General features: G+C 34.2%; 2 protein-coding genes across 2 annotated transcripts; both read left to right on the top strand.

The window, feature by feature from the left end:
• The first annotated feature begins 757 nt into the window (after positions 1-757).
• On the top strand, positions 758-7,855 carry SYN2 (Rad21/Rec8-like family protein). The gene is given in 14 exon segments (XM_021428573.2): positions 758-1,128; positions 1,895-2,159; positions 2,254-2,291; positions 2,356-2,402; positions 3,149-3,207; positions 3,340-4,433; positions 4,868-4,979; positions 5,669-5,799; positions 5,872-6,359; positions 6,747-6,783; positions 6,901-6,922; positions 7,033-7,165; positions 7,455-7,525; positions 7,527-7,855. Coding segments are annotated over 14 exon segments (2,685 nt in total). The 5' UTR covers positions 758-1,004; the 3' UTR covers positions 7,591-7,855.
• Positions 7,856-7,971: 116 nt separating this feature from the next.
• Positions 7,972-9,207, top strand: LOC110416565 (mitochondrial pyruvate carrier 1-like). The gene is made up of 4 exons (XM_089783611.1): positions 7,972-8,430; positions 8,534-8,588; positions 8,696-8,827; positions 8,941-9,207. The coding sequence occupies exons 1-4, from the start codon at positions 8,337-8,339 to the stop codon at positions 8,987-8,989; spliced, it is 330 nt and encodes a 109-aa protein (XP_089639737.1). The 5' UTR covers positions 7,972-8,336; the 3' UTR covers positions 8,990-9,207.
• The last annotated feature ends 2,738 nt before the right edge of the window (positions 9,208-11,945 follow it).

Raw genomic sequence — 11,945 nt, 5'->3', positions numbered from 1 at the left:
GAAACTCTACACTGTTGTGTCGGTGACTGTACACACAAAACAACTCCCAAGTCCAAGATGGAATTCTTTTTTGTTTTAACTATTTCTGTCTTTAATTGTTGTGCTTTTACAAATTCACCCTTCGCGATAATATTAACCAAAGGTTGCTGCCTGGTTAGTCATCTCCCTTCTCACAGCACAACACTTGTAAATCTCCAATTCTTACTAAATTTTCAAAGGTTTATCGCCATTAATGAAAAAGAGAAAAACAATAAAGAAGATGGTACATCAAAGAATGAGATGACTTTGAGAATGGTGATTAAGTTCAAATTTGTTCAGATATTAATATTTGTTTTCACCTTATATTTTATTTTATTTTATTTATTTATTTTTAAATAATAATTATATATTATACTAATAAATGTTTTTAAATATACATAGTTTGAAATATAAATAATTAAAATTTTAGATGTTAAATTTATTGATGAATATGAAAAAAAAGGAGATAAAATACTTTTATCTATTTAAATTTTGATTAAAATTATATAAAAATTTATTAATTTTCAAAATTGATACCTTACTCTTCAAAAAATATTTTCACTACACATGTAGCTTTAGCCGTTAAGTCAAACAGTTTACCAAAAACATACTCTGTTTTAGTCCAGGAGAAGGGTCGGATAAGGCAAGGCCATTACTGTCATTTAACGTTCACTCACACACAAAAACATCACTAAAACCTTAATAAATGAAAAATAAAATAAAAACCCAAGAATCCGTGTCACAATTTTCCCCCTTAAATTAAAACTCCTAATGGAAAAATTAAAAAAAAAAAAGAAGAAGAAGAAGGAGGTTCTAATTGAGAAGCTTGCAAGGCGCACAGCTCGACCGTTTTCTTCTCAAGTAACCTTCGCTTTGCTCTCTTCTTCTGCTGCAGAGTCCTCAAAGGTTCCAAATATCTGTATTATGTTTACACAAATCAAAACCCATAACAGAGAAGATAAGAGAAAGAGAGAGAGAAAAAAGCCATGTTTTTTTCAAACTGCCTTGTTTCAAAGAAAGGACCTTTAGGGGCCACATGGGTAGCTGCTTATTTCTTCAAAAAGCTCAAGAAAGCTCAAATTTTTGAGACTAATATCTCCACTTCTGTTGGTTAGTCTCCCTTTTTCTTCTCCTTTTCAAATACCCATTGTTCTTTTCTTTTTATCTATGCTTCTTTTGTGTCAAAAATGAGACTTTAACAAGGTCATTTCTCTCAGGGCCATAATAGTTTCTTCTGTTTCTGTTTCTGTTTCAGTTTTCTCATATTTTTCTTGGTTATGTATGAAGTAAATGGAAGGTTGATAATTGTTTTTTTGTTGTCCTTTTCGTTTGTTTCCACGGTGCTGTTCTTCGTATTGAGAAGATAAAGTACAAATGAATTGTGAAAGAAGGAAAGTATTTTAGGTGGTGGATGGCAATTGTATGATAAATTTCTGTAAAGTGTGTTTTTGTTTTTGTTTTTTTCTTCCTACCATGTGGATGGCGCCCACAATGCATAGGATAACCTTAAACTCTTGTATGGGTTTTGCGTATTTCGTTTTCCTTTACTATTCTGTTTCTTGTTTGAAAGTGCATATTACGGTGACCTAGTTTCTTGATGCTTCATTTCAATCCCATCTATATACATTTACATACATACATACATACATATATACATACATATATATATATTAAAAATTTTCAAGCCTGTCTATAAGTCAAGGAATTGCGCTTCAAGTTGAAAGAAAAACAAGCTAGTGGTAGTGGATATTATATGTTGTTAGTATAAATTAGGTAATTTGGGCATTTTGAAGTTTTACAATTTTCTGAATGCCCATCCTTTCATATGCATTTTATATGTTTTTCCTCATTTTATTCATGTTTTTGTGTCTTCCAGATAATATTTTGCAAGACCAGCTTGATATTCTCACATATAGAGTATTGGCCTACCTCCTTCTTGGTGTTGTCAGAATATACTCCAAAAAGGTTGAATATCTTTTTGATGACTGCCAAGAGGTGCTGATTAAGATAAATGAATTTGTGGTTAGAGAAAAAAATAGAGCAAAGATGGAGGCACTCCGTGCAAGATGTTTCTCTATTACTCGACCCGTGAGCTTTGACTTAGATGCTTTTGATCTGGAGATTCTTGAAGAAACTAGTGGGTAAGCTAATCTAGTAATCTAGTTTAATTACAAACTTCATTTTTTTTTTTAAATTCTTTTAATCATGTTCAATATCATGGTTTCCTCTTTCCAGAGACAATGCGGTGCCTCACGCAGACATAACTCTTAAAGGTATCGATATTGCTTCACTTTTTTTTTTCATGCTTTGTTTATTAATTCAACATTGATGAAACAGATGTAGCTTGGAAAAATGCTGGAATATGGCAATATTCTCTAGACAGGGTATGTATCATCCGGTCATATTATGTAAATGGTAATTTCATCAAATTATACTGAGTTTAGCTTTTATCAGTCTTGTCGGTTGAACTTGTTGCCGCCCATATCTTTATTCTCTTTTTTTTTTGTCATAAGATCCTTCTGTTTTTTGTGATTCATGCCAATATATTAGACTGTTAGTCCAATAAGTTATTTGTTATTGAAAGTATAGTTTGTGCCAATTTTCTCCTCAAACAAGCATGCATATAGTTTGCTTTCAGTTTTTGGCTGTGATGAAAATCAAGGATCAAAAGCAACTCCCAGGATTAATATTTAGACTATTATCCCAACTAGTTGGAATTGTTTATGGTGTATCCTTTCTACCGCAGGATTTATTAACTGTAGTTTAGTTGCATAATAAAGGGAAATAATGTTTGGAGATATTAACTGAAAACTTATAGGTTTTTTTTTTTTTAATAATTTTGTTAAAAATTCATTCAGCTATGTTTCAATGTTGTTATTGCACTAAAGGAAGTATAGATGAAAACTTGGATTATATTGATCTTGAGGTCAATTTTCCGTGCTTTAAGGCTGTGAGGGGCAATTTTTCACTATGGAAGAATTTTTTCTGGACCATATGTGACCTATATATACAATATAGATAGTTTTTAAAGATTGTCAGAATTATTAGTAGTGGTTTCTGTCCTAAGATTTTTATGTTGGTTTTGGAACTTAGTCTAAATATCCTGATTTGCACAAATTGACTCTTTCAGTCTGAGCAGTTTGAAGCCTTGGATGATGATTTCTTGATGGATGACACTCCAATTGAAGAGTAAGCTCATAAATCTCAATTGTTAGGTTCTCAGAAATTCTTTATGTTTACACATGTTCTTTCCTTTATTCCTTTTAAGAGAAGCTCAAACTTTCGAAAATATCTCTTTCAATCATATTCTTTTTGCGGCAGTTTTTCATTTCGCCTGATGAACTTCAAGATGGAATCAAGAACATCACATGGAGCATGTGACTTGGAACTAAGTATGGAAAAGCTTCGATATGATGGAGAGGTTGCACATCTCCAAACAGTTAGTGGGGTTGAGGAAGACCCTCCAAACCTTGTTAAAGTTTTTGATCAAAGTGACAGAGAGCATGTAGAGGTTCCTGACATGGCAGTTTTGGAGAACAATATGACCTTGAAAACAAGCAGGGAGAAATACAATGATGGATTCTTGTCAGAAGAATTTATGAATCTTCATAGTGAGGCGGAGGAGGATCCTCTAGGTCCACTTAAGCCACTTGCTGAAGATCAGACTAAAAGAGAAAAGATGAAGGATCCAGATTTATCAAAATCAGACAATGAAATGCACCAGGAAGACCATGGAAGCATCTTGGAAGCACGCACAGATGTTCCAGACATAGCAGGTTCAGAAAACCATATGGAAAGAGAAGCAAGCAGGGAGAAATGCAATGATAGGTTCTTTTCAGAAGAAGGGGTGAACCTTCATATTGAGGCTGTTGAGGAATGTCCAAGCCCTTTTAAACCACTTGCTGAAGATCAAGCTGATGGAGAAAAGACAAAGGGTCCAGATCTGCCACAATCGGAAAATGAAGTACACCAGGTTATGGAGGAAAATCATGTAAGCATTTTGGAATCATGTGTAGAAGTTACAAACATTGCAGACTCAGAAAACTATATAGGAACAGAAGCAAGCAGGGGGGAACCTCCAGGTCTTGTCAAAACTTTTGGTGAAGAAAAAACTAACAGAGAGAAGATGAAGTGTCCGGATATGGTGCAATCAGAAAATGAAGTGCACCAGGTTATGGAAGCAGATTGCATGGAAGCAAGTCTAGGGAAGCTTCAGGCTTTCTCTCATATGGACATCGAGGAACCTGCCCCAGTTGTAAGACCACTTGCTGAAGAGGTTCAAACTGGTGCAGAGCTGGATAATGTTCCAGCAATGACAACTTCAGCGGATGGAAAGTGTCAGGTTGCTGCAAAGGACCATTCTCTGTTAGTTAGATTGTGCACAACTCCTCAGTCCAAGCTGCAAGGTGCTTCAGGTATAAGAAATCATTAAGATAATATCTTTTCTAGCCTCTTGAGAATTTGTCCTTTCAAATTTTTGTTTGATGATTTGATAGTTAACATGATTCTTGTTTTTCTGATTTGACAACTGCAATTGTTTTCTATGTTGCTCTGACTCTTTATTTTCCATGAAGTACCCATGTCCAACACATATCTGATGGACATGAGTATGGAGGTCTGCCCTCCAAGTATAAGGAATAACTTAAGCAAAATATTGTATACCCTCGAAGACACATACCTGTGTCCAACACTCACTCCAGAGTCTAAATAATATAGATTTCTTTCACTCTATGCTTTGCAGAATTTGATTGGAACTTCCTTTTAGGTTACAAATTTTGTGTAAACTGAATAAAATTTGTGTTTCATATTTAAAAAATTTGTCCAATACATAATTCCTCATTTAATGCAGGAGCTACTACACCGCATTTTATGCCTATCCGAACGCCTGTGACCAAGGAGCGTGCTCGGTTTTCGAGGAAAAGAAAATGTTTCTTTGATGACATGATAGTTTTTCCAAATGAGTAAGCTATGGTTACGTCATTTTTTACCCCTTTGTGAATTCATTTTCAGTAATTTTAGATTGTTAATCAATTTTTAACTCTAGGCCAGACATTGTTGTGTAGCTTTATGCATGGTCCTGACTGCTGAGCTTGGTTGTCACATATGACAACAGGAATTGTATTTGTTGCATTATGAACAGCCATGAATTAGATTTTATAATGTAATTGGAAATAAGATGTGTCTTAGAATTGCTCTGAGTACTGAATTAGGTAATATTAGGTTTGATCTTTAATCAGTAGATGCTGTAATTGGTGTTGCTTGCTCATATGAGATGTGCATCTACTACGGCAACATGATTAAGGTCATACAGGAATTCTATGGTAAACCTCAGTTTACTATAGAGCTCATTTTGTAGTTTAACAGCATTTCACTTTGCTTCTCATGCAGTCCACTATAAGTTGATCAAGCTATTGCTTAGGATAATTTAATTTCAGTTTGCGTGTTCTATTTTTGGATTGCAACATGCCCAGCACTAGCTGTCTTCTCATAATTGATTAAATAGCTGCGGCACCTTTCTATGGGAAATGATTCAGTATTACTTTTTACTTAGGATATGGGTCCTTGGTAAAAAAATGTGAGGGGTACAAATAACTGAAGTCAACAGCTAATAACTTTATAATTCATTAAATTTCATGTACAATGTTTTCAGCTTAATGAGGCAGTGGATAAAAGATGCAAGTGATTTGGTGTCTAAGCGGAGAAAACATACTGCTCGAGATGCAAGGAACACCCATCGGGTTTTCAATCTTTCCCAGAGTTTCTCAGAGGCTTCGGTTCCTTGTAATTCCAGTATCATAGTTCTATGTGGTCTTTTTCTACTTATGCCCTTATCGCTAATCATATTCTTGGCAGGCACCTCGGAGCTTAAATCTCTCTACTATGGAAAGAGTTTGAGACTTCTTGAATCTGTTAAAATCATGAAATCTCCAGAAAAAATAGACGTATCAGAAGCTCCTCCTATTGGTGGATCCTTTGACCAAGCAGAAATTGCTCCAGAGACTGTTGAAATCAGGGATCCTCCAGCTATGTTAAACCTCTCAAAATCTCCTCTTTTTGATGGATCCTCAGAGCAGACAGGAATTGCTCCTCAAACACCTCGTCAGCACTCACCTCCCCTTGTTGGGGGAGAACAAACAGAAATTGCTCCACAAACACCTGTACCACACTCAAAATCAGTGAGACCATTTGAGAGCCCTGAGTACCTCAAATGTGTTAACTTAGATGAAGTAGGACATGCAAATTTGGATCCTACTGAAAGTATGGAGAAAGAATCTTCTCTGATTGAAATTGTAGAAAAGGAGCCTTCCCTGAGCAACAATGAAGTTCTTGATCTCAATCTGGTGAGCAAGGAGAAATGATATTACTGATAGCTGCCTTAATGTGATAGAGAATAATTATCTGGCAGGGCTGCCTTGTATATTGATGAAAGTTACAAAGCATAGGAATTAGTTTACAAACTGAACCACGCATTGCATCAACTTATTTTGCTATATTTGACATGCAACTTCTTTCAAATTAGATTTTAAATCATCTAAGCATGATAAGGTTGGACTTTAAACCGAAACCAAAATAGTATTTGAGACGATGATTGGTGTCTCACAGTGCTGGATGGTTTAGAAGCTTCTACCTGCTAATGAAAATGTATCAATTCACATGTTAGTTGATTGTTGTCCTCCCTATTTAAAGCATCTTCTATTAGTCATTTATTTGATTAATATTTTGGTCAGGAGATACATTCAAATGAAGATGATAACCAGGAGCAGAGTAAGAGCTATTCGAATTGTTCTTTTGTTTAAACTTTGATTTGGTCAGTGGATTCATTTTAGATTGCACATTGTTGTTACATGTGGGGTGTTCTTAACTGAATTTTGTCATTTGCAGATGGATGGTCATTGAGAACCAGGTAAGATAAATACAGCCTTTACCATACTATTTTGACTTAAATAGTTAAAGTCAATCCCTTATGCTTGCTTGCAAAACTTCCTTCCAATTAGTTAAATCCTTGTTGCACAGAATGGTGGCAAAATATTTGCAGAGAAGGTTTCTAGCTCAAAGGAAAAGAGGAGAGGAGGAAACAGTGAAGTTATCACAGCTTTTGGAAGGAAGAACAAAGAAAGAAAGCGTGAGGCTCTTTTATGAGATACTGGTATGTTGCATCCAGTGACTTACCTTGAGAATCAATTGTTCACAGTAGTAATAATTTCACTCAAGCCCGGTTCACTGACTCAATTGGTTAATGCCATTCAAGTAGGGCTTCTCAAGATGAGGTCTACCCAACTTGGACCAGTCCCTGGTTCAAACCATGTCACACACTATAAATTTGTTATCTTCAAACTTAAAATTTTGTTGAGCATGCACAAGCTGTTGTTACTGACAGCTAAATTGGATTATTTGATGTGATAATTAACAATGGTGTAAATATATCAATTTTGCAGGTGTTGAAAACTAAAGGACTTGTGGATGTGAAGCAAGACACTGCTTTCGACGACATTCTTGTCCTGCAAGCTCCTCAGTGGGACGAAACTTGCTGAACTGATGGGAAGTAGAACTGCTGGAGGACCTATTTGTTAATTGCATGAAGTAGAATTAGTCTTTTGATCCTAACCCATGTTAAATGAGTTGTAGTGGTAGTCCCTCTGTAAATTGACTAGTCTTGTAAATGTTATCAATTTTAGCTGATATAGGAATCATACATGTTCTCGTTAGAAGAGTACAAGGAAAAGAGGATGTAACTACTTTTTCTTTTTTTCTTTTTTAGATAGGGTCCAACTTTGAGAGCTTATCTTAGTGATTTGATTAACTTAATCAGAAATCTCTGTGTAGGCCATTTTTTTGATGACTTCATGTCGTTTTATTCAACAATACTGACTTTGACCACCCTGGAAAGCATAAGATGCTCTGACCAATGTATTGGTTACATTGAATAAGAAATGAGCAAATTGTTTGATTGAATGTCGACTAAGATTCTTGTAATTAAATACATAAAATAGAATGACTTGAGAATAAATAAAATGTAGTATGTGAAGGCTTCTCGGACAATTCATCTTTGACTTTATAAGAGTTTGAATCTCTTGAAGCTTGTGAGTTTCCATGATACTTCACATTCTATGGAGTTGTCTCTTGCTCTCAGATGTCTTTCACATAAAATGCTGCCGGTGTCTTTATAATTCAGAAGGCAATCGGATTTTGTTTTAATTTCCAACTAACTTAGAGCTCATTATATCTTGGTAAGACTTGCTCTACTCTTTACACACAAACACAAAAAAGACATACTATTTTCAACAGTTTTTAGTGTTTCGCAATTTGCAGAAGCTGGAATGAACCTCTTACGAGGTTTTTGGAACAGCCGCATTGGTCCCAAAAACAAGTCACTTTTGGGGCCCTGTCACCAACTGGGGCATTCCTACTGCTGTATGCTTACTGAAACCGAATCCATGTCGTTGTCTTGTCGGCGATTTAAGCATAATTCAGTGTTTTTTGATGACATTTCTATTCTGGTTTTGTTTGTTTACAGGCCCTTTTAGACACAAAGAAACCACCAAAAACGATATATGGGAACATGACTGCAGGTTAATTTCCACGTCTAATCTCTATAGACATTTTTTTTTATCATTTCTTTTATTCTTCATGCTAGCAGGGGTTACAGTTGTAGAAAATCTGCTTGGTTTTTTTGCAGCTATGTGCGTTTATTCTTGTTATACATGAGGTTTGCATGGATGGTACAGCCACGCAACCTCCTTCTTGCATGTCATGCCTCGAATGAAACTGTGCAGCTTTATCAGCTCTCCTGTTGGATGAAGGCTCAGGGGTAAGTAATAACAATTTAAACCGTTTTGCCCATTTGCTTCTGTTTCTCTATGCAAAAACTAGTTTATCCAAGAAACAGGCAGAAATGTTTCTAATGAAGGGGGTGGTCTGCAGCAGGCATTCTCCGAAGAAAAATGAAGCTGATCAAAAACAAAATGTCTGAGATCATTCTTGCAGGTTGATCCTAATTAAATCTTACGTTATGGATAGTTTGCCCGTTGCCAATCAGTCATTTGGCATATGCTTTACAGTTTGTATACAAGAAAGGAGCAACAAGGGGGCGTCTGTGTTTGTAGAGAAACATTGGGAATATCCATGATCACTTTACCAAAGCATTATCAGTTGTCCAATAGCATGTTCACAAGGCTACACCTTGTAATATTATTTGGTTGTTATTTTGAGTATTTTCATATGTCTAAATCTCATAGTAGGGTTTTTTTCTTTAATGGTTCATGGCTAGGCTATATTATTAATTATTAAGAGAAGATATTGTTTCGCTGTTAAACTAAAAGTATAATATCTAAAAATGCTCTTGATTTGTATAGGAAAATTTAAATAAGCTTTTAATTTTTTATTATATTCAATCAAATCAAATAAGTTTTTATAACTAACGATTAATTAATTGTCGTTCAAATTATTATTTATTATTTTATATTACATGGTGCTGATATAGCATGTTGATATATTATAATCAATGGTTACATGACAAAATGACATAGTAACGTAATATTTTTATTTTTTACGTTACGTCACATCAAAATCACGTGATATTAAAATGATAAAGGGTGTTTTAACTAATAATAATTAATTAGTCATTAGTTATAAAAAGTTTATTAAATTTAACATAAAAAATTAATTAAAAATAATAATAAAAAAATATGTTTAAGTTTTCTTAAATACTTTAGGGATTTTGTAAAGCATTATGCCTAAACTAAACATCTCAATTTTTGGTGAAGATGGAAGTTGATATCAGCTACGGTACAACCACTTCAAAATTTTCACTAAATACAAATTAACTGCCTATCTATCAAGTTTTGTAAAAAGTATTTATATTGAAAAATAACATTAAATTATGAAATTTAACATGTTTAATTTAAAATATGTTAATCATTAATTTTAATTTGAACAAACTTTATATAAATCTGTACTTGAGCATTTGACTTATTAGTTGGTGTATTATCCTCTTGCCTAATCAAATTCTTCCTACTCCAATTAAATAAAAATAATAATATAAAAAACTTTATATATATATATATATCTGTAAATACTTTATATTGAATAGAAAAGACAAGATTTACGAGTAAAACGTCTTTTTCTTTGACTTGGGAAGATAACCATTACAAAAAATTGAATAGAAAAGACAAGATTTACAATTAAAACGTCTTTTTCTTTGTCTTCGCAAGATGACCATTACAATAAGGGCCTAATATATATATATATATATATATATATATATATACTATTGCAAACCTCAAAAGGAAAGAATTTCAAAGAATTTTCAACTAGAATCTTCTAGAAATTGGGCACTTTTTATTTATTGGGCTATTGCATTTATTTAGAATTGGGCTCAGTAATAGCCCAAGTCTAACCCAATAGCCTAATTTAATAACTGAGTGCATATGCGAGTGATCCTTCTAAGATAAGTATAGATAGGGGTGTGCGACAATCGGTTTTATCGGTTTCGGTTTGGTTTTTGGTAAAAACCGTTCAAAAATTTTTACAATATAACCGACCGAATCGCATAAGATGTAATGTCAGTTTCGATCGATTTTTTAAAGGCTCGATTCGGTCGGTTCGATCGGTTTTTGAGGGTGAGATCCATGGGTTGACTTGGTTGACTTGGGCTAAAATGGGTTGACTTAGGTTGTGATCCATGGGCTAAAATGGTTAAAGATCCATGGGCAGCTAAAATGGTTAGAAGAGAGGGAGTCAAGGGAGAGGCAGAAAGCAAGGAAGGAAAGGGGGGGGGGGGGAAATTAGGTCCCAGACTCGCTGGGGGGGAGGAATTTGGCAGAAAAAGGGTAAAGGTAATTTTGTCGTTAAGCAAAAAAAAAACCCCATCTGTTTTTCGGTCGGTTAAGGGGGGAAGGAGTTCCCCCTAAATATAGATAAGGATTACCGATTGGAGTGCAATATAATTACTGCTCAAAAACAAAACTTGCTCCTTTTTTTGTTGTAATTGTCGTTTTGAACTCATGCAGAAAGACCTTGTTGGTCTGAGGCGAATTACTCTGAAAGGTCTATGATGGAGAGTCATTGATGCCAAAGGCCAGGTATCATTATCCTTTTCCAGAACCTTCAATTCTTGAACCTCTATTTTTGAGAAGTGATAATTAAGATTACAATGCTGGAATTTATGGTTTGCTACTGATTTTGGTTTCTCAATGCAGTCTTTGCTTACTTGTTTTGTATATTTTTTTTAACAGGTCCTTGGAAGATTAACAACGAGAATAACTTGCATCAATTAAGGAATTAATTTAATAGAATATGAAAAGCATATGTGTATATATATATATATATATATATGGATGTACATATGCATATATATATATATATATATGGATGTGCATATGCATATATATATTGTTCACTATTTGTGTTTTTAAAGTTTTATACTTTTATATTAATTAAGTATTTTGTATTTGAAATAATTATCTTCACCTAAATATTTAACTCATTGATTGGTGCGTTATCCCTCTATCTAAAAATAAAAAGTACGATTTGAATCTCCTTTCTTCTAATTATAAAAAAGAAAAAAAATATTTGAAACAATTGTCTAGGTGGCATTGTTACTTAGAAAAGAGTAACACCAATCATTATCTGCATGTAATCATAAGGGATGGTTTCTATTTAAACATGAAATCCTATGTAGCCTCTTGTTTATAGTTGCACCACGGAACACAAACCTCTGTAGGACTTTGGACTCCCCTAAAACTCTTTAACTTAGGGCTTTGATATCAAGCCTGTCATGAACCTGTCCTAGGTTGTGACCAACACGAAGACTTGATGGAAGCAATCCACCAAGCCCACATAAGCCTTATACATTACTATTATCACTTAGCTCTTCATTTGAAACCTTAAATACTCCCACAACATTTCATAAGTCATAATTTGTAACA

The sequence above is a fragment of the Theobroma umbraticum genome, unplaced genomic scaffold (genome assembly GCF_002168275.2).
Source record: "Theobroma umbraticum cultivar Fairchild unplaced genomic scaffold, ASM216827v3 scaffold_51.0, whole genome shotgun sequence".
NCBI classification, from domain to species: domain Eukaryota; kingdom Viridiplantae; phylum Streptophyta; class Magnoliopsida; order Malvales; family Malvaceae; genus Theobroma; species Theobroma umbraticum.
This window is presented reverse-complemented; position numbering and strand designations above follow the sequence as displayed.

What these genes read in the sequence shown, in the direction of transcription:
- LOC110416565 (XM_089783611.1), top strand. Translation starts at nt 8,337, where the DNA reads ATGAACCTCTTACGAGGTTTTTGGAACAGCCGCATTGGTCCCAAAAAC. An exon ending in ACTGGGGCATTCCTACTGCT is followed by an intron (nt 8,431 to 8,533) that starts GTATGCTTACTG and finishes GTTTGTTTACAG; the next exon opens with GCCCTTTTAGACACAAAGAA. An exon ending in TGTTGGATGAAGGCTCAGGG is followed by an intron (nt 8,828 to 8,940) that starts GTAAGTAATAAC and finishes GGTGGTCTGCAG; the next exon opens with CAGGCATTCTCCGAAGAAAA.